The sequence below is a fragment of the Rhinatrema bivittatum genome, chromosome 2, assembly GCF_901001135.1.
Source record: "Rhinatrema bivittatum chromosome 2, aRhiBiv1.1, whole genome shotgun sequence".
Taxonomy (NCBI): domain Eukaryota; kingdom Metazoa; phylum Chordata; class Amphibia; order Gymnophiona; family Rhinatrematidae; genus Rhinatrema; species Rhinatrema bivittatum.
In genome coordinates, this window is record NC_042616.1 from 697,645,586 (window position 1) to 697,672,510 (window position 26,925).

The window sequence follows — 26,925 nt, forward strand, 5'->3', positions numbered from 1 at the left end:
AAAATGCACAGGATTGCTTCTATGGCCAAGTCCTAAAGGCAGCGAAGAAAGCGTGCATGGGGGTAACTTGCTGGTGTGGCGGTTACTACCCTTAACCAAATGAACCTTGAAACTTTTGATGCAACTCCAACATTGCTCTTTCCTTCAATGGCAGGGGAAAAGGGGAATTAGATTTAGGCAGCAACCAACACAAGCCATGACTTTTTTTTACAGACTGGGGAACTGATGCTCAGACATTAAGAAACAAAACCACAGGATTGATTTTACGGCCAAATCCATAAACAAAGCACGTCAAGCAAAACTGACTGATACATGGGGGTAACTTACACGGCGCGGCAAATACTACCATGGGAAGCTTGCTGGGCAGACTGGATGGACCATCTGTACTTTTCTGCCATCATTTCTGTTTCTATGTTATGTGTCCAATATATTTGCACATATCTTCCTGTGAAATAACTGCTGATATTGAGGACATTTTAAACATACTGAAACTTATATACCTGGAAAAGTGACAAGTACTTTCTCAAGAAAATATAAAAAGGATGTATGCACTATTTTAATTCAAAATAAAAGTGACATTTTTACTATTAAAAAGTTGTAACTTTTATGTCTTGATAAATTACTGATTTATATACTAAGTACATTTCTTATTTGTAAATATTTTAAATATTGTTTAAAAACATACAATATGAATGGTTTCAATCAAAAAAATGTACTTTTTTTGCATAATTTGAGGTGTGAATCTTTTGCAAAATTATGCAAATTTGCCACATAATTGCCACAGAATCTTGAAAAATCTGCCAAAGAATTTTCTAGCTCTGGGGATCGAGCTCAGGAGCGTGAGCCAACGTCCCCGACCGAGATATCTTTAAGTCCCGGCTCACCAAAAAGGCCGGCACCACCATCGGGCCCTGGAGAAGAAAGTAGTCAGTGGGGTGACAAGGGCCCCACGGAGACGCTCCGAGGAGAGGCCGAGGCATCCCGACAGACCCAGGAGGTGGAAGGACTTACCACTCAGGAGCACGGAGACAAGGTACTACCCGGAGGTGTTGGGGGAAGTGCAGGACTTGTTCTCGAGGCAGGGATGAGATCTACGAGCCCGAGGAGTGGAGCCGGCATAACAACAAGTGGGGGCGAAGTGAGAATCCAGGTAGCCCCAACACAGTTAATTTTGCCAAAAGACCCTGAGATTTCATTAAATACAATTTGGAAAGCTCTCCAATCCTTAGAAAATGCGATTTTGGGCCTAACCAAAGAAGTTATAGAAACAAAACAACAAGTAAAGGAAAACGCAACTGAGATAAAAGTACAGAAAGACAGAATTGATAAACTGGAAGAAAAGGTTAAAACATTTGAGAATGTGAATTTGATTACAATGCAAAAAGAAATGGAAGTTGATAAAAGATTAGAGAAAGTAGAAAATGCGCTGAGAGCTCACAATTTAAGATTCCTGAACTTCCCAGTTCTTAAAAATATTTCTCCAGTTGAACTCTTTAAATTGTATGTCTCTCAAACATTAAAATTACCTGAAGAACTGAAACCTATGATATCGAAAGCATATTATCTTCCAGCAAGTGTAAGAGGGGACGTTGAACAACAAGAACCGCCAGAATTGTCCAATTTATTGGATTCATCTCAGATTTTGAATGTTACAACTCGTAGACCTTTGCTAGTAACGTTCACATTTCTAATGGATAAAAATAATATTTTTAAATATTATTTTAGAAATAATCAAATGTTATTTTTTGGCCAAAAGGTCTGGTGTTACCAAGACCTTGTAAAGCAGACCCAAATGAGAAGAAAAACTTTCTTGGGTATGAGAGGAGAGGTAGAGCAGAAAGGAATTGTATTTAAGCTCCAATTTCCATGTAAATGCTGTTTAACATATCAGTCTCAACGTTATGTTTTTTTTGATCCAGTTCAGTTGAGGACATTCCTGGACTCGCATTCTAGTCCCATGTAAGCTTGCTGTTTGGTGTATTGGTAAAGTGAGGAGTGCCGTTCAGGTCACCATTATTTTCCTGTATGTTATAATTATGTTTCTTTTTGATGCTCAATTGTAAGCTCTCCCTTATTTCTTATATTTTATCTAATGCATGGAATTGAATTATGTTTCCACTGTTGAATTAAGTAAAATTGGATGTATCTATAATCTGTGCATTAGGATATTCTAACACAAGTGGATGCTTGTAATAATTATAAAAATTCATAAATAAATAATTGAAAAAAAAAAAAAAAGAATTTTCTAGCTCTTGCCCCAGCAGAAGATGAGGGAGGACAGGCCAGAAGCACTGCAGGGCTACCATCCTCCTCCTCCTATTTGGCCGTGATAGGAGCAGGTGAGTGAGGGGGTCTGGGAGTGGGGAGGGCAGATTGTGCCATCCACTGACACCAATGTTTCTCTTTCGGGGCAGGTGAGAGAGGGGAAATGTACCATTCCACTGCCACTAATGCTTTTGTTCCCAGGGGGTCCCTTATCTCCTGTGGCAGTTTGGCCAGGACCGGCCAATTCCACGGCAAGTGCTGAATTTTGCAGGCCTTACCATGGCCGCACATTCACGGGAGACTGGGGGCCCTGATTAAGTTTAAGGAGGTGTTAGTTAAACTTAGACTTGCCTCACTCCATCTTCAGCATCCAGAAAATCTTTCTCCCCTCCAACAAAAGGTTTCAAAAACTAGGAGTGGATGGTGCTGATATGATAATATCTCTGATGCTGGAACATTGCTCCCCCTCCCTTCCTACCCAACTGATACCCTGACAAAAATCTTTCAAGGTACTTATTTATTTATTTATTTATTTATTTATGGTTTTTATATACCGATCTTCTTACATTATATGTAAATCAAATCGGTTTACAGAGAACAGTTGAATAAGCTTGCTTGTGGGCAATTACATATAACAAAGAACTTTTTTGAGTAACATATTGTATAACTTTTTGAATAACATTGAAACATAAGAGCAAAATATACATGGCTAAAAACATAAACATAAGAGCAAAATATACTATACATGGCACAACAGGTCTTATATGTCTAAATCTTAATGTTTTAGATTGAGCTTTTCTAAATAGCATTTAAAGAAGAAATAAATAGCCAAAAAAGACAATGTCTAAAATATGGTATTATGGAATATTCCTAGTTCCTAATTGTACAGATGTCTTACAGGAATTTGTTAACAGTAGTCTAAGATAATTTACTTCTGCATTGGTAATTCGAAGCGATCAGGGAGGACTGGGAATGGATAGACTATGGGTGAGGGGGTCGGGATGGGTGGGCGAAACTCAGAATCCAAGGGGGGAGAGAAGAATAAAGGGAGGGGGATGGAGGGGTTATATAATTAGAGCGGAGAGGATGTAAAAAGAGTTCGTTGAAGCAGCTTTTTAGAAATCATGGAAATGCTTGGCTGAATAGCCAGGTTTTCAGTTTTTTCTTGAATGACTGGTGGCAAGTGTCTTGTCTGAGTTCTGGTGGTAGTGAATTCCAAAGTGAAGGACTTGCTGTGGAGAAAGCCCTATTTCTTAGTGGAGTTTTGGTTTGAGGGATGATAAGAGTGATAAAGATGATAAAGATGATAAAGTGATAAAGAGTGATAAAGATGATAACTTAAAGCAGATGTTATTCCAGGGAAGCATCTGAAGTGAGATCAGAGTTGAATGACACCCTTTCTAACATCCCATAACACCATAAAGCTGAAGTTTCCATACATTGTCTGTGACAAGTCTTGCTGTTCCTTGAATAGCAAACACATCAGTTCATGATGCACCTGTATTGTGGTAGGCCTTTCCATGTGTAGCAAGTCATAGAGCTGCACAATATTAAACTTATATATGTAAGTTGGAATACTTTTAAATGCCTTGTAAAATATTTTTATTAAATGCAGTTAGTAAATACACAGATTACTTTTATAGCTTTTCCCATGTTCACAAGAAACTTGGTGTTCATAAGTTTCCTTTACATAAAAAAAGACCCATTTTGATTTAAAAGCTCAATGAAAAGTACATGTTTGTATAATATTCATGCTGCTCTAATGAAAAGAATCACAATCTAAGAAGAGCAAATCTGAATGCTGGCTACCAGGCATCACCGCCATATTCATAACACAGAAGGGAAACCATGCTGTTTGGAGCCATTTATGTCCCAAATGGAATCAGACTGGGATGGTAATTTATAATAGGGATGGGCATTCGGGAGAAACAAAATAGGAAATGAGACAAAATTTCCTGTTCCATTTTGCATCATTTTTAAAACGGAACGAGTTAAAGTCTGATGAAATTTCATCAGAATCTCGTTTCATTTTGAAAACCCATTTAAAAAAATGTTGCTGGTCGGGCCTAGACCCAAAGCTAATTGAACTGCCATACTTCAAAATGGTATCCTTCACTGATGAAGGTGTGCCATAGTTAATTAATTCTGGCATGGCCCCTGCAGATGGCATCAGTTGGCAAAGAAGACAAAAAGAAAGAAAGATGCTGAAGAGGAGCTCCGCAGCCTGGGCTGAGGCCCAGGCATTGGGATCCAGCCTCCGGGCTGAGCCCCGGAGATAGGCCTGGGTCTGGGCAGAGGTCTCAGTGCAAGGACCTGGCCTCTAGACCAGGCTGCGGTATTTGGCGAAGGCCTAGGCCAAGGCCCAGGTGTTGGGACGCAGTCTAGGCCTAAGTAAGGTTGAGGCTTTGGCCTGGGCTTAGGTTGAGGCTTCAAGGCCTTGTGCTGATACCTAGTTGAGCAGGCCAAAGCCTTGGCCTTGCATAGGCTTAGGCCTCGGTAGATTTCCAAGATGTTGGCCTAGGCCCAATGCAGGGCCCTGACTTGGGCCGGAGCCTAGGCCTCATTTGCAGATCCCCCCAGGACTGGGGTAAGTGAGGGCCAGGTAGAATCTAGGCCCTGGCATTTTTCCAGGTGGGAAGGATGGGTGAGGGGCACCGGAGGCGTTGGGAGGCCCTGTTTCTTTTTATTTCCATTTTTGTTTTTATTTCATTTTTTGTTTTAAACTAAAGAAACAAAATAAATATTACACAAAATGAAATTCATGGGGAAACCGTCCCAAAAATGAAACAAAAGCAAAACAAAATTTTTCTACCTTTCCACCCCTAATTTAGAACATCTCAGCTGGAATTGCAAATTAGCATTCACCAATGACTGGTTTTCAGTTCAAGAGTTATACATACGATATATAGAGTACACTGGATAACAAACCTTACCATTGTTTGCGTATATTCCAGTAGTTTGGAATCATCATAAGACTTGTTTGCCTTCTGTAGCAAATCTTTCAGAAAGCTCTGTTCAAATATAAAGCAGAATGTCTCAGATAAGCATTGCCAGATAGAAGACTTATTTAAAGCATTTATTGGTCTTATTTTACAATCATTTTAGAGGGTTTTTTAATCAAATAAAAAGAAAAGTTTCTACCAGTCAATCATAAGAACTGCCATATTGGTGAAACTAACCCAACATTCTGGCTTCACCAATAGCAAGAAGTGGGAGGTCAGAGTCTGCATACAAGAAGCAGGTTATGTGTAGCATGGTCTACACCTCTCTTATACCATTCCAGTTTCCAGTAGGGGTGTACAGAGAAAAAATTTCACTTGATGGGGAAATGCTAATTTTTTTAGCATGTGCAAAATGAAATAAAACAAGTGAAATTACTTTCCTAGTTTTGAATAGTTATAGTCCATGGATGCACAGAGCCCAGGGTTATATCCATAACTGTTGCTTAAAAACCTATAATTTGAGTGACCCTCCATAAATTTGAATAATCCCTTTTTGAGAATCACAGAGCAAAAACTGGTGAAGCAAAGTCTTCTTTAGATAAGTATTTGAAGTATTTTGTCTTTGAAATATTTTGTTGACACCAGTGGTAAATGATAATATTGTATGTGCATTACACAGAAACAGTCTAGAGCACATTACGGGCATAAGACTACAGATCGTGTCTCTTGCACAGTTTTGGTTGATACTGCAAGTGTTTGAATAAGGAGTGCTACATCATTTTGCTTCACCATTTTTTGTCCTTTGATTCTCATCTTCAAGGTGAAGATTTTTGTGTGACTGTATTCTGTAGTTTATTCTTTTTTGAATCTAGTTAAGCAATTTGTCACTACAATGTCCCTTGTCTGAGTTTCACATTAAGAGATGAGGTACATCCTTTGGTTTGCTTCAATTTAGTGATGAAATCAAGAAGGTAAGATCTGATAGTGGAAAACTGCTGAATTTTACCATTCATATGGCAGTTTAAAAAAAAAGTATAAAATATTACTTTTGTGAAATTTCATTTTCTCATGGCAGCAAGTTCTACTGCTACTCTGGTCCTGGAGTGCCACAAATTGGTCTGGTTTTCAGGATATCCACAATGAATATGCATGCAATGACTCCACTGTATATAAATATCTCATGCATATTTAGTTGTGAATGTCCTGAAAACCATTACCATAGGTAACTCCAGTTCTCAGACTGGAGTTACCTACCCCTTAACTTGTTAATCATTTAAAAAAAAAGATTTTTTAATGAGATCATGATTCCTGTTACTTGGGCCAAAACATGGTGAATGTAATGAATCGAACCTTCAGAGATAGGAAAGCAAATACAAGCATAACCTACTGCTTAGAACACAGAGCTGTCAAAACCATGAAAGTCCTTCAAATTTCTTGCAGTCTTCCTCATTCTCAATACATGCCTCTGAAGTCACTGAACTTTCAGAGCTTTCTTTCTGTGATCTGAATAATCTTCTTTGATTTAGGCTAATATTTATTTATTTATTTATTTATTTATTTAAAGTTTTTTTCTATACTGTTGTTAAGTTATATACCATCACAACAGTTTACAGATAGTAATGTAAAAAATTGTATTGGGTAATACTATCTAACCAAAGTGCCAGTAAAGTTCAGGTTACATAGTTTCAACAATAAAGAATATTTTATGAATGTCATACATCTTGTCCATTTATACGTGTAAGAGATTTATTTTACATGTATAATACTTTTGTACTGGTTGGCGGCGTCCCCGCTGGGGCTGTGCTGTTGCAAGCCCTCCCATGGACGCCCGACTCCTAGGCGTGCGCGCGCGCCACTTGGGCGCTTTTCTAGGCCGTTTCCCGCCAGTGGTGACTCCGCCCAACTTCTGACGTCAGACGCCGCGGCCTTGATAAGCCGGCTGCGGCCATCCAGTCTTTGCCTTGCAACGGGTTAGCTTCCCGGTTTCCTGTTGCGCTGTGCCCCGGAGTGACCCGCTTCTCTTCAGCACTCCATTCCTACTACACTATCTGCCTAGTTCCTGCTTGCTTGCTACAGTACCTGCTGGTTCGTGTCTGCTTGCTACAGTACCTGTATCCTGCTACAGTTCCTGCCTGGTTCCAGTACCCGAAGCTTGCTACTGTTCCTGCTTGGTTCCAGTACCTGAATCCAACTACAGCTTCTGCCTGGTTCCAGTACCCGATTCCTGCTACAGTCCCTGCCTGGTTCCAGTACCTGAATTCAACTACAGTTCCTGCCTGGTCCCAGGACCCGAAGCTTGCTACTGTTCCTGCCTGGTTCCAGTACCTGAATCCTGCTACAGCTTCTGCCTGGTTCCAGTATCTGAATCCTGCCACAGTCCCTGCCTGGATCCAGTACCCGAGTCTCGCTACAGTTCCTGTCTGGTTCCAGAACCCAAACCCAGTTACAGTATTGCCACTGTCCTAGTCTGGTTCCAGTTGCCAGTCCTGATCCACAACCCGCCTAAGTCCCAGCGGTTGGGCTCCTACAGGCTCCTCCCGGGGGAGTACCAGCTTCCAGGGTGAAGAGCATCTATGTCCTGCCTGAACATCTGCCTGCTATTCACTAGAGACATTGTCCTCCTTTCCCAGTCTCCAGCAGGTCGGCCCAAGAGTCCACTAAACAGAGACTCTCATAACACCAGGAGCCAATTTATTATGCCAACGTAGTGCTTTCTAGCACCTTGATCAATGAGTGCTGAGCTGCTCTAGCTTCAATATTTTAGTGAAAAAATGAATGCATCTTCTGGTATTAAAATAATAAAAGTATGGAGCAATTCCAGTGCAAACACCAAATCATCATCATACAGCACCACTGCACCAGCGTAAATATTTGCTTAATATGTCTAGTTTGTTTCCAACTGACTCTTTACAATTTCCCCTTCTATTACATTTCCAAGAAAAAAAAAGTGAGGACTAACTTCTGCAGTGCTATATGCTGAAACAGAACTTGACTACAGCCAGTTCATAAATCTTGCTTAATTCTCTTGAGCTTCAAAACTGTCTCATGCAGAATTGCATGAGTATGGTCCTTAGGGGCTATAAAGAGGAGATCCAGGATGATTATTTATAAGGCATATATGCATACATTTGGTCTGAGAACCAGGTTAATTTGCATAGGTTAATCATTCAGTAAACCAGACCTGTTTGTGTCTCTTGAGGACCTTAGTAATGCACGTCTGGTCTAATAGATGCTAGCACTGTCAATTATCCGTGTTTGAATGCCCTTAAAATTATTTATTGGGAATAGAAGTCTAGAATTTGCTTTTCTTATTTTGGTGCAATAGTTTCCTACTGCTTTTTTTGGACAAGATCAATTAGAAATGGCCTCCTTCAGGCTACAGTGCCATGAGCCTTCTTTCTCAACTATTTTATATTCCCTCCAACTCATTTATTCCAGTAGCTGAGTGCTCCCTCCGGAACATGGTAATGTGAGCCCTAATTCTGGTTGCTAGATGTCATGGTTAATTTATGGCTAGAACTCAATGGGTTATGAATGCTGCCTCCACAGCATCCCTGTCAGCCCAAGGAGCAGAAGATCTGACCTAGGCATCATATCTAAATCTTCCATACACTATAGCACTTCCCACTGAGCCACTGGGCTGGTGTCATGAATATTCTTAAAGAAAAAAATATAAATATAGATTTGTCATGAAGACTTATTGAATTGCAGTTTGTTCTCTAAAATCTAAATTCACTAAAACCCCCCATAACATTTTGCTATCATTATGCAGCTATTACTTAATAATTATTAATTGATGTCCATCTACAGTATGCATATAACCAGACAGTAGGAAATTGCAACAGCACAAATAGGCTGCAAATGCAAAGAGATGTTTCTATCAAAATGTATAACCTTGAAAAGTTTAGAAACTTATATTATTTGGAGCCCATTTGATATATTGCAAACCCCCTTACGAGTACTGTTGGTTCATACACTTTGTAACCTAATGCTTTTTTCTATTTTCTGTAAACTCATAATCAATATCATTGAACTATGAAACTATATCCTCCTCTGCCTTTTAACAAAAATCACTCTGAATCTAAAAACTCCCTCCCTCCTCAGTGGTAAATGTATTTCTCTTCCTACTTGGCCATAAATAAATGTATATTTTAAATACAGCGCTATTCAATTTACACATAATTTTCACCAATGTTCAATATGGAGTGCTAAAGTCACCCTTGCAGATCATTATGCTGCAATTTGCACCTATCCTAAATATTTTGGGGTTTTAGAAAATATCTGCACTTCTTGCACATAAACTTGTACAAACGCTAGCAAGATGCAAGCAGACACAAAACAAGCACAGTTGTGTTCATCTACAAACTACAACACTACACTTGGCATTAATGAAATCAATCAAACAAAATAATTCCTGAGTAGTAGTTGACCAAGAAGTGTTTTCTCTGTTGTTCCTCTATACCAGTGGTTCCCAGCCCTGTCCTGGGGACCCCCTAGCCAGTCGGGTTTTCAGGATATTATCCACAATGAATATGCATGAGAGAAAATTTGCATGTTATGGAGGCAGTGCATGCAAATTTTCTCTCATGCATATTCGTTGTGGATATCCTGAAACCCAGAAAGGTGACAATATTTCAACATATCAAGAATAAATCAACATGGCACCAAAAGTATCATGAAGACCCCTAAGGTCCTGTCATGGGGCAAACTGCTAACAGTTGTGGAAAGAGTTCTCCATGACACAGTCAGGAGAGCAAAAGATCAGCAATTCTGGCCAAGTCACCCCAAAGCTTCATAAGTGGAGCAAAGGGCACCAATAGTGGCATGAACCCCCCAAGGATGTAGGGGAGGGGCTATGCAGCAGCAAGTGTTACATGAAGAGCCGAAGGCACTATGAAGGGGGAAGAAAGCACCAAAAGAATCATAAAACCCCCTATGGCAGTAATAGAGAGTCAAAACAATTGAAAGAGTAGCATGAAGACCCCAAACATCATGGGAGGTAAAAAGCAGCCATCCAAAGTAGCAAGAAAACCCCACAGCTCCAAATAAGGGGCAAAGGGTACTAACCATATTGGTAGACTGCCCTAGGCAGAGAGAACCCAGAGGAAATCCTTGGATTAGGCCTGATGTAATTTCCATATGGCATCATTAGATGAAGGAGCTGGATGTTCAGGCTTGGAGTTGGTATTTGCTGGAGGTGAAGATGATACTGACTACAGGCACCAAATGCACTTTAGCTACTAGCTGTTTAATATACTGTGATTCATGGAATCCAGAACATGATTCTTCTGAATCAGTTTTTGCAAATACTAACTCCATTACTTCAGAAGAACTGTTCCCTTTAAGCTGTGCATATGTGCATGTACACATAGGTTGTGAGCACCATACATGTGGCAAAACAACATGCACAAGAAATCCTGATACTATTTGCATTATACTGGCTCACAGTGCACAAATTTGAACTTGGCTTATAAAAGGTTGCACAAAAAGAAAAATTTTGAGCACGCAGTCTTTGTCAGAAGCAATATTTATGGAAAAGAATGGTCCTGGTTCTAGCTACTGCAATTCTACAGCCCTTGAATTTTGCTATGGTATAATCCATTGAAAGCTATATATCGGATGAGACCAATAATCTCAAAAACTGTAAGGGAATGGATTTTGACGAAAATGTCCAAGACGGCATGAAACCATTAAAAATAACTGGATGGTAAGGCCTGTGTAAAGCATTGAATGGCCAGGGCAAGAATAAGAGTTGTTAAGTACCATAGGGGAAAGGGATTTGGAAAGCAACAAGAAGAGAGGAGGAGCAGTGCAGGAAGCACCCTAAGGTACCAAATCTGTCTTGGAGCGACAGTGGAAGCAGTGGCATAGGCAATTAAAAATAGAAATGGTAGGAGCAGATCAATGCAGCAAGAAGAGTAGTCAAAACCCCTCCAAGATATACCTCAGAGGTGGGAGGAGGGAGAATGGCATCAAAAGCCAAAGGCATCAGGAAGATAAAATAACACCTGAGTTGCATGAAGGGCCTAAGGAGTGGGACAGCAAGCATGCCAAGCAATGGATTGCCAGGATAAGACAAAAAATCAGCAAGCACTGTAGGAGAAGAGGTTTTGGACAGCCAAAGTAGGAGATGACTGTCTCAGATGGCAGCATGGCTACCTGGTTGATGCTACTAGAGGCATATGCCTCTGACAAAGATTAAGCCATGCATTTCTTAAGAACACACAGCCAGTACAGTGAAACTGCAAATAGCTCATTAAATCAGTTAAGGTTCTACCTGTTACTTTTATAACTGTGGTGATTGAATCGCTAATACATGCTGATGAGTGTTGACCCCTAAAACATAATGAGGAGTATCACAAACATCACAAAGTTGTCAAAATCCCCAAGGTATACCTTGAAGGCTGAGGTAGGAGGAAGAATGATATCAAAAGCCTAAGGAGTGGTACAACAAGTATGCCAAGCAATGCATGGACAGGGCAAGAGCAAAAGTCAGCAACTACCATAAAGGAAGGGGATTTGGAAATAAATTCAAAGACAGCTAAAGAAGTAGAGGAAGCACCTTAAGGTATAAAGACTGGCTTGGATTGGCAGTAGCAGTATTGTTGCCGACAATTATTAAAAACTGAAATGGTGGAAGCAGAGCAATGCTTCAAGAAGAATAGCTGAAAGCCAACCAAAGTATACCTCAATAGCTGAAGTGGAAGAAGGAAGAGTGGCATAAAAAACTTGAAGAATGGTGTAGCCATCATGCAAAGCAATGAATGGACAGGGTGAGCAAATAGCATGTAAGAGAGCATATGGGTGAACATGTGTTCATGTGAGCAAATAGCATGTAAGACTGCATGGTATAAGAAGCTGTACAGGCCTGAGGAAGCCTCTGTTTGTTCTGGGAAGAGAGAGAGTGTGCATGAGAGAGAATGTGTAGGCATGTATGTGTATGTGAAAGAGCATATGAGAGAGAACATATGTGTGAGTAAGCAAGTATATGTGTGTGTGTTGGAGAATATGGGTATGTGAGAGAGAGAGACAGAGAAGAAAGTTGTACTACTCCCTCCCCAAACTAATCCATGAAAGTCTCAGGGTGACTAGAAATCAAAAGTTCCCAAGTATGGAGAGCAGGGGATTTTTTTTAATCCTTATTAATTTTAATAATTGTGTATTATTTGATGTCTTCTGTTTTAAATATTTGATTTATTTGGTTTATATTCTGCTTTTAAGGGTATTTGGGAACAATTAAAAAATAATTATTGGGTATTCTTTTCATCAGCTGTTTGAATATTTATTCTTTTTATGATTATAGTTTTACTATTATGATTAGTTCATATATCTTGATTTTATTGTTTGATGTTTAATGAGGAATGGTGATGTTTCTGTTTTTACATTGTTGCACTGCATACGGAGTCTGTCTTGTAACAATTTACAATTCAGTTTTTGTCTGCATGTTTCTAGTTATGCTTTGTCTTTTTATTTTGTATTTGCTTAGGATCCATCTGTGTTCTGCACATGTGACTGAGGTGAAGTATTTTGCTAGCATGTAGTTTCAGCTTGGCTTGTTCTGTTTTCCTAATATCAGGTGTATTGGTGTTTTAGGGCCTGGTGTAATATTTGAAGTGTTGCCTTTTCATAGGTAGGGTTGTTACTGTTTGAGTGCGGGCAGTAGGGATGTGCAGAGCAAAATTTTATGTTCATATTTTTTATGTCCGAAAGGGGGTCCCACTTGCGGCCAATATGGACATAAAAAAAATCCAATGAGTTGGGTATATGTACATATGTGCAAAAAAAAAATTTAAACCCCCTCACCCTCCTTAATCCCCCCCCCCAGACTTACCACAACTCCCTGGTGATCGAGCGAGGAGTGAGGACGTCATTTCTGCAATCCTTGGCGAGAAGCATGTGACGTCGGTGGCACGTCGAGTGACGCGGCGTCACGTGATTCCCGGCGAGTTCGCGCCGGATGGCTCGTTCGGCCCAAAAAGAACTTTTGGCCAGCTTGGGGGGGCCTCCTGACCCCCTCAAGCTGGCCAAAAGTTCTTTTTGGGCCGAACGAGCCGTCCGGCGCGAACTTGCCGGGAATCACGTGGCGCCGCGTCACTCAGACGCGGCGTCACGTGATTCCCGGCAAGTTCGCGCCGGACGGCCCAAAAAGAACTTTTGGCCAGCTTGGGGGGGCCTCCTGACCCCCCCAAGCTGGCCAAAAGTTCTTTTTGGGCCGAACGAGCCGTCCGGCGCGAACGAGCCGGGAATCACGTGACGCCGGCGTCACTCGACGTGCCGCCGACGTCACATGCTTCTCGCCAAGGATTGCAGAAATGGCGTCCTCACTCCTCGCTCCATCACCAGGGAGTTGTGGTAAGTCGGGGGGGGGGGGATTAAGGAGGGTGAGGGGGTTTATATTTTTATTTTGGCTCAACAATCGCGATTTCCCACATATCGAACATATCTATGTTCGATATGTGGGAAATCCGATCGTTTATGTCGAATCAATTTTTTAAGTAAAAAAAAAATATGAGTTGCGTTTTACTAATGCGGTCAATCCGAATGCACACCCCTAGCGGGCAGTGAGTGCGCTTTTCATATGAGAGGTATACTATATTGTAATTAAGTTTACCTAAAGCTTTCTGAGGGCTGACATGCTTTACAATAGTCTTAATACCATATGACTGCAGATATCTTTTTTGCAGAATTTTCCGATTGGTACCACAGTAGTGCATGTAAATAATATACATATTTTAAATGATATTTTTACCTTAGAACACTGAATATTCTTTTTCATGTAAAATCTGTTAATATAAATGCCTATTTTCTATTTATTTGTAGGAAGGGAGGAAGCAGGATTGTGTGCAAGGCTGTAAAGGTTTGCTATGACACCTAATATCCTTGCACCAGCTCTGGCTGCACATGCTCCACAAGAAGAAGCAGGATTCCATCTGGAGCTGTGCTATTTTGGGTTAGTGGCTCTCCCCAGTCTTGGCCAGGGCTAACTTTTCTGTTTTTAAAAACCCAGGGAACAGTAGGGGGTCACTTCTCGTCCCCTCTCCCCTGGAGTCGGGAGGCAGAGCCGAGCCTGGGGAACCATAAAAACAGCAGACTGTGTAGACTACAGTCATTGCAAATGCACTAGAGTGGTGGGAGGGTTGCAGAGAAATGGAGGCAAGCTACAGACACAGGTCAGAAGGGGGTAAGGCAGGAGAAAGTGCCTATGCAGTGTTGAGGAGACTTCTGTCTGAGGTGACTGCACTGAGCTCTGAGAGAAGCAGCAGGCCCTGGAACCAGTGAGTCTCTTAGAGAATGAGACTGGGAAAGGGAGGGAGCTGCTGCAGAATGGGGAAGGGTTGGCAGCAAGCAAGACCTTTACATCATGATGCAGCAGTGCGGGACTGGGGGCACTCACTGTGTGAACACATAAGCAGCAGTACAACAGTAGCACATCAGAGTGTTTGCATGTCTGTGAGAGACACACACACACACACACACACATACACACGTTGTCTGTGAGAGACAGTGTGTGTGTGTGTATCTTTGTCTCTGACACAGACACACTCACACTTTCAGCGTGTGGGTGTGTCTAAGAGAGTATATGTCTTTGTGGTTGTTAGTATGTACGAGCCAATAAAGTTTCTGCAATCTAAAAAATCTGTTTGTGACTGAGTGTATGTGTCTGCCACTGGCTGGCAGTGTCATTACTTGCAACAGGTTCAAGAGCCAGACCAGGAATCCAGAATATGTCTCTAAGAGGTATAAGCAGATATGTAGGGGGCCCAACCAATTTGCATGGATGGAATGGGGGCTGCAACTCTGCTCACCCATGGTCTCTAGAATATGTTTGACTTCTTAGTTATTTAGGAAAGATTAAGTTTATTTTGGAGATATTTTGGCTGAATTCTGCTGGGTTTCAGGGTTGACTTAGTGTGCTTTTGGAAGCTGTTGAATAACGTGCTGCAGGGAAAGTGCATGAAGGCGTCAGAAATGATAAAGGGTAATAAATTTTTGAAACTTTGGGTATTTCCTCATCTTGATATAACAATATCTCCTTGAGAAATTTTTTAAACATTTCCCAAGGGGACATCAGCCGGGTGATTGGAAAATTTATAATTCTCATATTCTTAGAGCGCAACAAGTTTTCTATATACTCTACTTCCTTATGCATTGTAATACTATCTCGTATAAATACATTTTCAGAATTCTGAGTTAACTGGATCTTATTAGTTAAACTCTGAATATCTTTCTCATGTTTTTCTACAATTTTCACTTGATCATCAATTAACTTCCTATTAGTATTAATAGCAGTCATCAATGATTCATTCATTTTTATAACATTATTATCTAATCTCATTATCATTCTACCCAGGTCAGCCATAGTAACATTGTCGGGTACTACCATCGAACAAATATTACTATCTAAATGAACTGGAGGTAATAATTGCACACCAGAATAAAGAATACTTCCATTCTCGGCCCGAGGAGGTGCCATTTGAATTTCAATTTCTGCACCTCCCTGGGCTGCCCCTATCAGTTCATTGGATGTTACAGGAGATGTAAAAGGCTTTGGCTGTGGTGGGGTTAAATGTCCTGCACCAGGACTAAGGGAGATTAACGACATACCTCCCAAACTGTCCTCTTTTGGCGTTTCCAACACGTCACTGCCCCTCACGACGTGTTGATCCATGGGGCCTATACGTTGTTGCTGCAATGGGGAGGAGGTAATGATGATCTTTGCCTTCCGTTTCTTACCCATTGAAGATGATACTCAAGGATTCTAGCCGGCTCCTGGTCTCCCCCAGTCTAAGCCGGTCCAAGCCGCGCGCCCCTTCGGCGCGCGCGGCTTAGGCGGGGCGCCGCTCTGCCGCTGATTTTATATCGGCAGTGTTCCTCAGCTGGTGTCACTCAGCTGAGGGTCCGGGTCACGTGGTCAGGGCTCCTCCACTGATTGGCCGGTTCAGGAACCCAGGAAGAGTAGGCAATTTCTTCCTGCTTCAGCTTTTTCTCTCGGCGATTTTACCGGCAGACACAGAGGGTAAGCAAACCCCTCCTCCCTTCTCTTTGCTCCCCAGAGTCACTGGTGAGCAGACTGGTATTGGGGAAATCCCATCTTCAGTGGGGGTGTCGACCTTCTTAGAGGAGTCAATCGACATCATTAATAAAAGAGCAACTCTCTTTATATCATTTATAGCCGAGCAGGATAAAGAAAATATATTTAAGAAGTTTTTTAGATTAAGGAATATGTTATTTTGTGGGCACAAGTTACAAATATTTCCAGATGTGGCTAGGGCCACACAAGCAAGAAGAAAATACTTTCTTTCATTAAAAATGCGGGTACTTGCAATAGGTGCCACATTCTTTTTGAAATTTCCGTGCCTATGCTTAGTTAACTATCAGGGTAATAAATATGGTTTTGTGGATCCTACACATTTAGAAACATTTTTACTAGATAAAAGTCAACCTGAGGTATAGGGGGAATAATGTCCAGAAAAATAATCAATCTCCCTTCTCTTTAAATTATTTCGTATATACATATTAGAACAAATAGGTAGAATACCCTTTGTTATTATATGTAAGATTGCTTAAATATTTGAATGGTATAGATCTCCCCCAATTATGGGATATGTACTCAATGCAAATGATGATTTAATATGGGTTTTTGTAAAGTAGTTGTGTTATGTTGAAGTACACATTTTCTAATTTTCATGATGTATATAATTGTGAAAAATCAATAAAAATTAAATTAAAAAAAAAAAAAAAAAAAGAAATGATAAAGGGGATGGAACAGCTCCCCTATGAGGAAAGGCTGAAGAGGTTAGGGCTGTTCAGCTTGGAGAAGAGACGGCTGAGGGGGGATATGATAGAGGTCTTTAAGATCATGAGAGGTCTTGAACGAGTAGATGTGACTCGGTTATTTACACTTTCGAATAATAGAAGGACTAGGGGGCATTCCATGAAGTTAGCAAGTAACACATTTAAGACTAATCGGAGAAAATTCTTTTTCACTCAACACACAATAAAGCTCTGGAATTGGTTGCCAGAGAAGGTAGTTAGTGCAGTTAGTGTAGCTGGGTTCAAAAAAGGTTTGGATAAGTTCTTGGAGGAGAAGTCCATTAATGGCTATTAATCAATTATACTTAGGGAATAGCCACTGCTATTAATTGCATCAGTAGCATGGGTTCTTCTTAGTGTTTGGGTAATTGCCAGGTTCTTGTGGCCTGGTTTTTGGCCTCTGTTGGAAACAGGATGCTGGGCTTGATGGACCCTTGGTCTGTCCCAGCATGGCAATTTCTTATACCCCATGGGCCAGTTTTGAAAAAAAAATCCTCTGGGCCAATATTTTCCTGCAATCTGCCCCTGAGTGCCATTGCAGAAAAGTAGGTGCGAAACAGTGATGTGGCAAAAGCAAGGAGCTGCAGTGGTAAAGGCCAGCTGTGTCGCCAGCATTTCCTGGAGCTGGCTCAGCGGCAAAGAACAGGCCCAGCATTAGGGATGTGAATCGTGTCCTCGATCGTCTTAACGATCGATTTCGGCTGGGAGGGGGAGGGAATCGTATTGTTGCCGTTTGGGGGGGGTAAAATATCGTGAAAAATCGTGAAAAATCGTTAAAAAAATCGAAAAAATCGAAAAATCGAAAAACCGGCACATTAAAACCCCCTAAAACCCACCCCCGACCCTTTAAATTAAATCCCCCACCCTCCCGAACCCCCCCCCCAAATAACTTAAATAACCTGCGGGTCCAGCGGCGGTCCGGAACGGCAGCGGTCCGGAACGGGCTCCTGCTCCTGCATCTTGTCGTCTTCGGCCGGCGCCATTTTCCAAAATGGCGCCGAAAAATGGCGGCGGCCATAGACGAAAAAGATTGGACGGCAGGAGGTCCTTCCGGACCCCCGCTGGACTTTTGGCAAGTCTCGTGGGGGTCAGGAGGCCCCCCACAAGCTGGCCAAAAGTTCCTGGAGGTCCAGCGGGGGTCAGGGAGCGATTTCCCGCCGCGAATCGTTTTCATACGGAAAATGGCGCCGGCAGGAGATCGACTGCAGGAGGTCGTTCAGCGAGGGTTCCGGCGCTGGACCTCCAGGAACTTTTGGCCAGCTTGGGGGGGGGGCCTCCTGACCCCCACAAGACTTGCCAAAAGTCCAGCGGGGGTCCGGAAGGACCTCCTGCCGTCCAATCGTGTTCGTCTATGGCCGCCGCCATTTTTCGGCGCCATTTTGGAAAATGGCGCCGGCTGAAAACAAGATTCAGTAGCAGGAGCCCGTTCCGGACCGCTGCCGTTCCGGACTGCCGCTGGACCCGCAGGTTATTTAAGTCATTTGGGTGGGGGATTTAATTTAAAGGGTCGGGGGTGGGTTTTAGGGGGTTTTAATGTGCCGGTTTTGCGATTTTACGTTTTTTTGATTTTTCACGATTTTTCACGATATTTTACCCCCCCAAACGGCAACAATACGATTCCCTCCCCCTCCCAGCCGAAATCGATCGTTAAGACGATCGAGGACACGATTCACATCCCTAACAGCCATAGACTTGAAAGGGCAACATAAACAAAGGAGACAAAACTTTTTGTTTCATTTGTGGGAACTCCCTCCATTTATTTTGTGGTCCACAAGTAAAAACAAAATGGATTCATTTATTGTATTTTAAACATCTGTTTCAACCAAATACACATCCCTACTAACTGGTAAAATTCTGTAGAAATTAATTTGTTTCTAGTAAAAGATTTACCAGCCCCATAGATGCTTTTTTTCCATGAGTTGAAAAGCACTAAAAGTAATGAGGTTCACATTGAAAATTGTTTGCCCAATAAAGTTTGGACTTAACTGGACAAATGTTGGGTTTAAAATATCCCATTGTATATGTAATATTGAATATGCATTACCAGGTAAGTATCAGCTAAAACGTATCTGGATTAAAAGAAGCTGTGCCGGAGCATTCTGGGGGTGGGGGTGGCTAATTGTCACCCAGCATCTAGCATTGCTCTGATGACAACACTGATAGTATATGAAATGCTATCATTTTTTAAATTTTATTTTGCCTGGAAATTTCTATGTTAGAACAAAAATGAAATCAGTAGAAATATGACTTTTCCACTGATTTATCTCCTGCGTGTTATATCAGTCATTTTTCCAATGACATCTTTTGGTATAGTATTGAAATTTGCAGGTAAATAAAATAAAAACTGAAAACAAAGGCCCCTAGCAATGCAAGATGCTGAACTAGGAAGATGCTTAACTAGTCCTCTAGGCTAGGCTTTTACTCTTCTTCAGGTGTTCAATGCGGATAACAAATCCACATTCATAAAAAAGAAAGGGGGGTGGTTTCGCTAATGGTTTTCACTTCAGGCAGATGGGAGGGGGCGTGTCACTGCTGTGCTCGATGGTGGAGAGAGTGGTATGTGTGTGTGTGTAGGGGAGTCTGACTTACCTCTACACTTTTAAGGGCTCAGGGAGCAAGGGGGAATGCTGGCTTTCCTGGCTGTCCGGCCCGAGTGCAGAAGATTGCACCCGGACCCTCCTGACCCCCACAAGACTTGCCAAAAGTCCCTGGTGGTCCAGTGAGGGTCCGGGAGTGATCTCACCGTCGGCTGCCAGTAATCAAAATGGCGCCTTACTATGTCACGGGGCTACTGGTGCCATTGGTCAGCCCCTGTCACATGGTAGGAGAACAAGATGGCGCCGGCCATCCATTGCTTCTACCATGTGACAGGGGCTGACCAATGGCACCGGTAGCCCCTGTGAGATAGTAGGTCAAAGGCTATCGGCGCCATTTTGATGCGAGGCAGGCCCGACGGCACAGAGGGAGAAATCACTCGTGGGACCCTGCTGGACCACCAGGGATGTTAGTAAGTCTTGGGGAGGGATTACTTCATAGTATGGCAGATACCTTTTTTGCTAAGTCGTTGTCACCAAAATAATCTATTAATAATTATTGTTAGTTTACCTTTAGTTCCTCGGTCTCAATGAAACCACTGTGATCGGTGTCATATCTTCGCCATGTCTATAAGAGCCAATTAGAAGAAATGGTTGAGAATGGATGCCAACCTGCAATGACTTTCCTAATCTAAAATCTCAAAGATAGTGTTGCCTACCTGCATGAATTCTGCACTTGACTTCAGTTGTTGTCTAAAGAACAACAGGAAGTTCTCTTCCGTTGGCAGTATTTGAGCAAGCTGAAACAGATTAACAATAATTTGAAAGACTTAAGCACTATTTATTTCTGCTAGAGCAGAAAGAATGCATTGTAAGTTTGTCTCTGTGAATTAAATGCTGTTACAGATCATATCTGACTCTGGAAGAAGTTTACATTTCTGCTATTTCTGCAACTTTTTAACATAATTATACACATGCATTGAGTTTTAGAAGTTTCTTTTTAATGCTTTGTACAAAGCCTCACGTATTTTACCAATTCAGGAAATGAAAAAAAAAATCCATTCACATCTCATTCCTTCAATATGACTCCCTCCAGGAATCCATTAGAAATGCTGGCAGTGCAATAACGAGTAAAGTGCTCCACTGTAATAGAATGGTTGATTGTATGTTCTCAGGCATTTAATCTAAGCACATTATAAGTGTCTGTACTTATCCACCAAACATCACTTGAAAGTATTTTGTTTTTGAACTAAAGAAGAGTCACAAACTTTTACCTCTGCCTTCGGGAAATGCCCACTTACCTTGAGGTCAGTACCTAGCCATTCAGAAAGGCTCTTTATATGAGGTGATTCTGCATTTAGGGCCTCATTTAGAAGATGAGGGGCGGGAGGCCGAAATGGGGGGTGGGCCTGCGCTAGCCGGCAGCGATCGTACCGTCGTGGTGCGATCGCTGCCGGTTTCGCACCCAATAGCGCCACCATAGGAGGTGTAGCTATTGGGAGCGAAATAGGCAGCGAAAAGGCACCTACCTTTTCGCTGTCCACGGCGTCGGCGCAGAGTCGGCCCCGGTGACATCCTGACTCCTCCTCTTCCAGGGCCGACTCCGCCCCGACTCCACCCCCATCCTGGTATTGCGTGTGAGCGGCTTGGAAAATGAGGCCCTTAGTTTGATATGTAAACTCTGACTGTCAAAAAAAACCTAAAGTGCAAATTAATTTTTTTGAAAAACAGTGGCCTACATGAGAAAAATAAAATGTGCAAAATGCCCTGAAATGAACAAACATGCTAACATTTTAGTTTTTTGCCCATTTGCTTTTTACAAGTAAGCCCCTTTTGTAAATAAATGTGCAAATTTCCCCCTTTGCAAATAGTAAACTTTCACATGTAGTCTGCTATATGCAAAGGTTTATTCAAATTCTGAATTACTAAACTGCTGCGAACCAATGTCATGCAAAACAGCTCATTATTGAGCTGCTGTGAACCAATATAATGCAAAGCAGCTCATTAATTCAGAATTCATTGAAACCGGCTGATGAAGATGTTTTCATGAGCTGGTTTTCAGTCAAGTCCCATTGCTAAATTTCTCATGAAAGTTTCAGATGGGGCTTATTTGTATCCAAAGCAAATTTTAGCAAAAACATACCGCTAGTATATCACACCCTTATTACAGTCCCTCCACTGGCTTCTGATTCAGTGGAGGGTGAAATTTAAAATACTTATGCTAATTCCCAAAACCATAAATACTTGTGTTGCAACAATGTCAAACCCTATATTGCAAATTTATCATCCAAATTGTGCATTGCACCCTGCCTTTTAGAAGTACCCTCACTACTATTGGTCGCTTGGATGAAACCGGAGTCAGAGCTTTTCTGATGATAGGCCTCATTCTTTGGAACACACTGACTGATCATCTCTATTTGATAGCATGCCCAGTTCAATTCAAGAAATACCTGAAAATGTATATATTTAAATTGTCATTTGAGATCATAAGTTAATTGTGCTGGAATGTCATCAACTCCTGCTCCGGGTTGTCACAGGCCATTTTTGGTCTAATACTTTATGTGAGTATTGAATGTCTTTGGCAACTTATTAAAATTCTGGTTTGGTATGTCAGGTCTTGTTTTAATTATTGTGTATGTAAAATTGTTCCCTGCCACAAACAATGGATGTATGTGGGCTATACATTTTTTAATGAATAAATAAATAACACAAGGCAAATCCAATGGTAAGTACATTAGCCCCAGTGGACGATTTTATGAAATGCTATGAAGGCAGTGATGAGTTTCTTGTTACAACATTATATTTCAGATTGTATTTATCCCACCCTTGATAATACCAGAATTTTTAATAAGAAACAGGAAAATAAATTTCCTGTTCAATTTGGTTCCTCAAACAATCTTATCCACAACAGAGCTAATTACTTGATAAGGTATCCATATTAGGATACCTTATCAAGCATTTAGCTATATTTCATTAAATTCAGTTTAACCCTGACCAATAATTGCCCCTCTGCCACAAATCTTATATGATGCTCAATGTGGCATACTCTAGGCTTGATTTACAAAACATTGTTTTCTATTGACACATAAAGGGAGAAAAACCTTAGTAAATCAGGCCATATATGAGACACATTATTTACTACTGATGACTTGGCAAGTGCAATAACATGTTTCCCTTCTCTGCATAAAAAAAAAAAAATACAACTGTAGTAGCTATAGCATGTGAGTGACAAGAAGCCTTTGTTCATAGCAGATATGGAATTTTCTTCCATACTTTCAGGACTGAAAACTAATACTTCTCCAGTTTCATTTTATAAAGAAAGATGATCTTTTAGTCTTCTCCTATAAATTGTTTAAAATGCTATCACTGCCTGAAAACCTATCATGACTTTGTACCTCATCCTGGACAACAGTGATTTATTGAAGGATTCATTTGACACTTACTACAATAAATTTGTATTTCATTTGTTTACTGCTGGTCAACATATCTGCTTTTCCCATAAATTATGGCTCATGACTTCCTTGTCAGAAAGAGGTTACAAGCACATCGGGGGCCAATGTAATAAAGTGTGTTGAAGCTGCCGTGGATTTGTGCACGCCTGTATGCGCATTTTCTCACGCAAAGCCCTCTATGGGGATGTAATAAGGGTCTTGTGCGTGGGGAAAAAAGCGTGCATGAACATGCTTACAGACCCATGTTTTTTCCTGTGCGAATGCATGCTAAAGGCACGCAAAGGAGGCAATTACCTAATCATAGGCAACGTAGAGAGCCACGCTAATGCTCGAGTAGGTGTTTTAATGCGGGTTTTTACCGCCACAGTCAGGGCAAGAGTTAAGTGATAGCGCCAACTTGGGGGGGGGGGGGGGCATTTTATTCCATTGCTTGCATTGGTGTGGTGTGGTTGTGTGTCTATGCAGCTCTGGCGTGATTTCTATGATGGAGATTTCTAATTGTGTCCAGCCGTTCCTAATGCTGTGGTGTATCCTGTGGGTTCGCCAAAGGATGACAGCAGGAGCAGAAGGTTTGGCAGGTGACAGAGGTCGTGGCATGAGAGGTTCCGGAGGAAGCAGGCTGAAAGGAGGGATTGTGAGGACCAGGCTGTTCTGGCTAGGTTCGTGATTAGCTAGGCGCTTTTCTGGGCACTTGAGCTGAATGCCTATCTCCGCAAGCAAGCGGCCAGATACATGGCCATTGGAGCACCTATCTTGGCGCCCCGACCATCCAGATTCGTGCCCGGCTGAGCACCTATCTCCGCAACCAAGTGGTCAGATACATGGCCATCAGTCCACCTATCTCATATGGCCAGAGCATCAGGCTGTCATGCAGTTATCAACCACATATAAAAGTTCACTTTTATGCGCAGATTATCAGTGCGGGTTTTCAGCGTGGATGCGGCCGCTTATTACAGAGGGCCTTACTGCGCTTAGGTACATGCATTTCTTCATGACTGTGCGGATTTATTCACGCAAATCATTTGCATAATTTTTTATTTTTTTTTTACATCCCGCCAAAGCGGCAGCTTCAGCCATGCATGGTGATCAAAACCCGTGCTCAAAACTACAGCCTGTTTTGTCGCGGGTGTTATTATATAAGCATCTTCATGTCCTAAGCTCAACTGCACTCAAATTAACTAACCTAGGGGCCCCAAGTACTAAGCATTTTTCCAATAGAAATAAAATGGGAGAAAACCATTAGAATATAGTTTCTTTAGTTTAAATCACTATGGACTAAAATAATATATTCTATCAACATAAAATATAAAGTGTCGAATGAAAATTAAAGATAACAAAAGACAGAGAGAAATCAAGAAGTGTCAATAAGAAAACCTCTTCTATTTCTTCAAACGTAAGTTAATCAGAAAATCCAAATTAAAACATCTCATAGCATTTTCTGTGAGTAAATAACTTGTGATAATTATTTTTTTAATGAAAGAAAATAACTGAATAATACAAACATATCTTTAATCCATTTTAGTTATCAATAAAAATCATGCAAATTGTCGGGCCAAGTCACTAAAGCCCACTGTTACTTACTATGTATGATAAATCCTTATAATGTGCACCTGCACACAGCACTATTCTCATAAATGTGCATTACAATATTTTAACATATTGAGTACACAATGAATGTAATAAGATAACACAATAAATGTGATTTTTTTTTGACCTGTAAAAATACCTTCTAGGTACACCTGGCCAGAACCTACACTAAACATCTGTATGTATTTTTATGATTTAATCTAACCAAAACTTAATGGCATCGGTTAGAATGTACTATAGTACGCTTACTCCAAACTTACTTATATGCCTACATGTAAACCGTTGCGATGGTTTATAACTTAGCGATGGTATAGAAAAGACTTTAAATAAATAAATAAATAAACAAACACTAAATAGTGGACTAGTTATTAATGATTTTGCTAGGGTGTCTTAGAGGCTTTTCCCAATCTAAGAATTCCACTCCAAACCGTCATCCTGATTAAATATCAACTCTTCTGGGGCTGCTGGCCCCTCAGTGTTTCGCCATCGGTTGCAGACGGCTGCGACCTCTCATGCTCACCTCTTTTCACTGCACCATCAATTCTGGGAAGAGTGGCAGCCTCCGCCAGTGAACGCCAACCTCCCTGGCATCCCTGGGACGGCGTGGGTGATGCCGACCGCCATCTTGTTCCTGGAGTTACCTAGCGCGTATGCACACGGGCCATCTTTAATACACGTCATGGCAGGAACCTCGGGGGCATCCCCTCCGCATGACGTCACCGCCTCACTGTATTTAAGCTGACTGGCTCTACGCTTAGACGAGTTAGCAAGGAGTTTCCTCATTCCTGAATCCTCTTCATTGGACTTCCAGTTCCAGTTCCTGGCTTGATGTGAACGCTCTGAGTACCCGCTCCTCGGGGGCTCTTCTGCGTTCCTAGGCTATCTGCTCCTCAGAAGGCCTTCCTGCCTTTGAACTCCTGTTTGTTCTACTCCTCAGGACTTCCTCTGGAACCATGTCTCATGAGTGCTTCTACTCTATCAAGCCTTGCTGGGATTACCTGCAGTGTACTCCGTGTCTCGGGCCACTACTGTCTCCTCCTCAGCAGGATTCACTTCACCATACCCTGCACTGTAGATTCCTGCCTCGACTTCATCAGGAACCTTCTGATCTTCCAGACCTTAGACTACCTCAGTATCACCACCTTTGTACAGTCATCCTCGGCGTACCCCGCGCTGCGGGCCACTACCAGATCTGCACATCTGAGGTAATTGCTTCACTTCCGAGAAGGCTGCCTGGCGTACCTTACTCCGCAGACCACTACCTAATATCTACATCTGAGATATCCCCCTTTATCAAGAACTGTATCTCAACTGCAGTTCCCGCTCCACGGGTTCTGCTCCTGAATTATTCTTTGACTGCAGTTCCCCGCTCCACGGGTTCTGCTCTCTCTTCTTTATAATAAAGTCTCTCTTATAGCAGTGTCCTAAGCCTCTGAGACCATGCCTACCGATGGTGAGGCCCACAGGACTCCTCCCTGTGGGTGGAGTCATCTCTCACCTTGGCCCAGGGTTCTCAGCCATACTAAAACATAACAGATTGTTAACTCCATGGACCCAGCTCAGGTCTCAGCCCTCCAGGCCATCCCTGGCCTGGCCCAATGACTCTCTAAACAATAGAGGACACTAGAGACTTTGGCGAATGCCTTCAACCAGTTGAGCTCTCAGCTGGACACTGCCTCTATGCCTGACAAACTCCCCATGTCACAGGCGTTGCCTAATCGGCTCTCCGTACCCTTGCCTGCACCTACACGTTTTACAGGTGATCCCCTTTTATGTAGGGGATTTCTGAATCAGTGCTGTATGCACTTTTCCCTGCAATCTACCTACTTTCCAGACGTAGTGTCTCTTTTAGATGGGAAAGCCCTGGCATGGGCATCACCTCTTTGGGAATGTAATGATCCAATTCTCAAAGATTTTATCGGCTTCCTTGCTCTCTTTCGTTCTGTTTTTGATGACCCCGCTCGCAAGACTATCGCTGGTTCTGCACTCCTGCACCTCCAACAAGGTACCAAATCTTTAACTGACTATGTTATTGAGTTTAAAACCTTGTCCTCAGAACTACATTGGGATTTGGATTGCCCATGGACTATTTTCCTGGAAGGCCTTAACTTTCGCATTAAAGATGAACTAGCAGCACGTGAGCTTCCTGATCACTTGGGCTCTCTCATTGAATTAGCTGGACGTATTGATCGTCGCGTGTGTGAGCACTTACAGGAGCTCAAAGCTTCCAAAAAGATGCCATCTGGGGTTCCTCGCTCTCGTCCACCACCAGTTACCCAGACTATGCTGGTACTCATCATTGAAGAAGAGAAACCCATGCAACTGGGCCGC

At 42.0% G+C, this 26,925-nt stretch overlaps 1 protein-coding gene across 1 annotated transcript in view; it reads right to left on the reverse strand.

Moving 5' to 3' along the window:
• Nucleotides 1-26,925, reverse strand: part of CALB1 (calbindin 1) — a 100,306-nt gene that overhangs the window by 17,391 nt on the left and 55,990 nt on the right. Inside the window, exons 4-6 of the mRNA XM_029591631.1 lie at nucleotides 20,275-20,355; nucleotides 20,127-20,183; nucleotides 5,199-5,276 (exon numbers count right to left, since the gene is read on the reverse strand). Coding sequence (XP_029447491.1) covers nucleotides 5,199-5,276; nucleotides 20,127-20,183; nucleotides 20,275-20,355 — 216 coding nt within the window. The remainder of the gene's footprint in view (nucleotides 1-5,198; nucleotides 5,277-20,126; nucleotides 20,184-20,274; nucleotides 20,356-26,925) is intronic.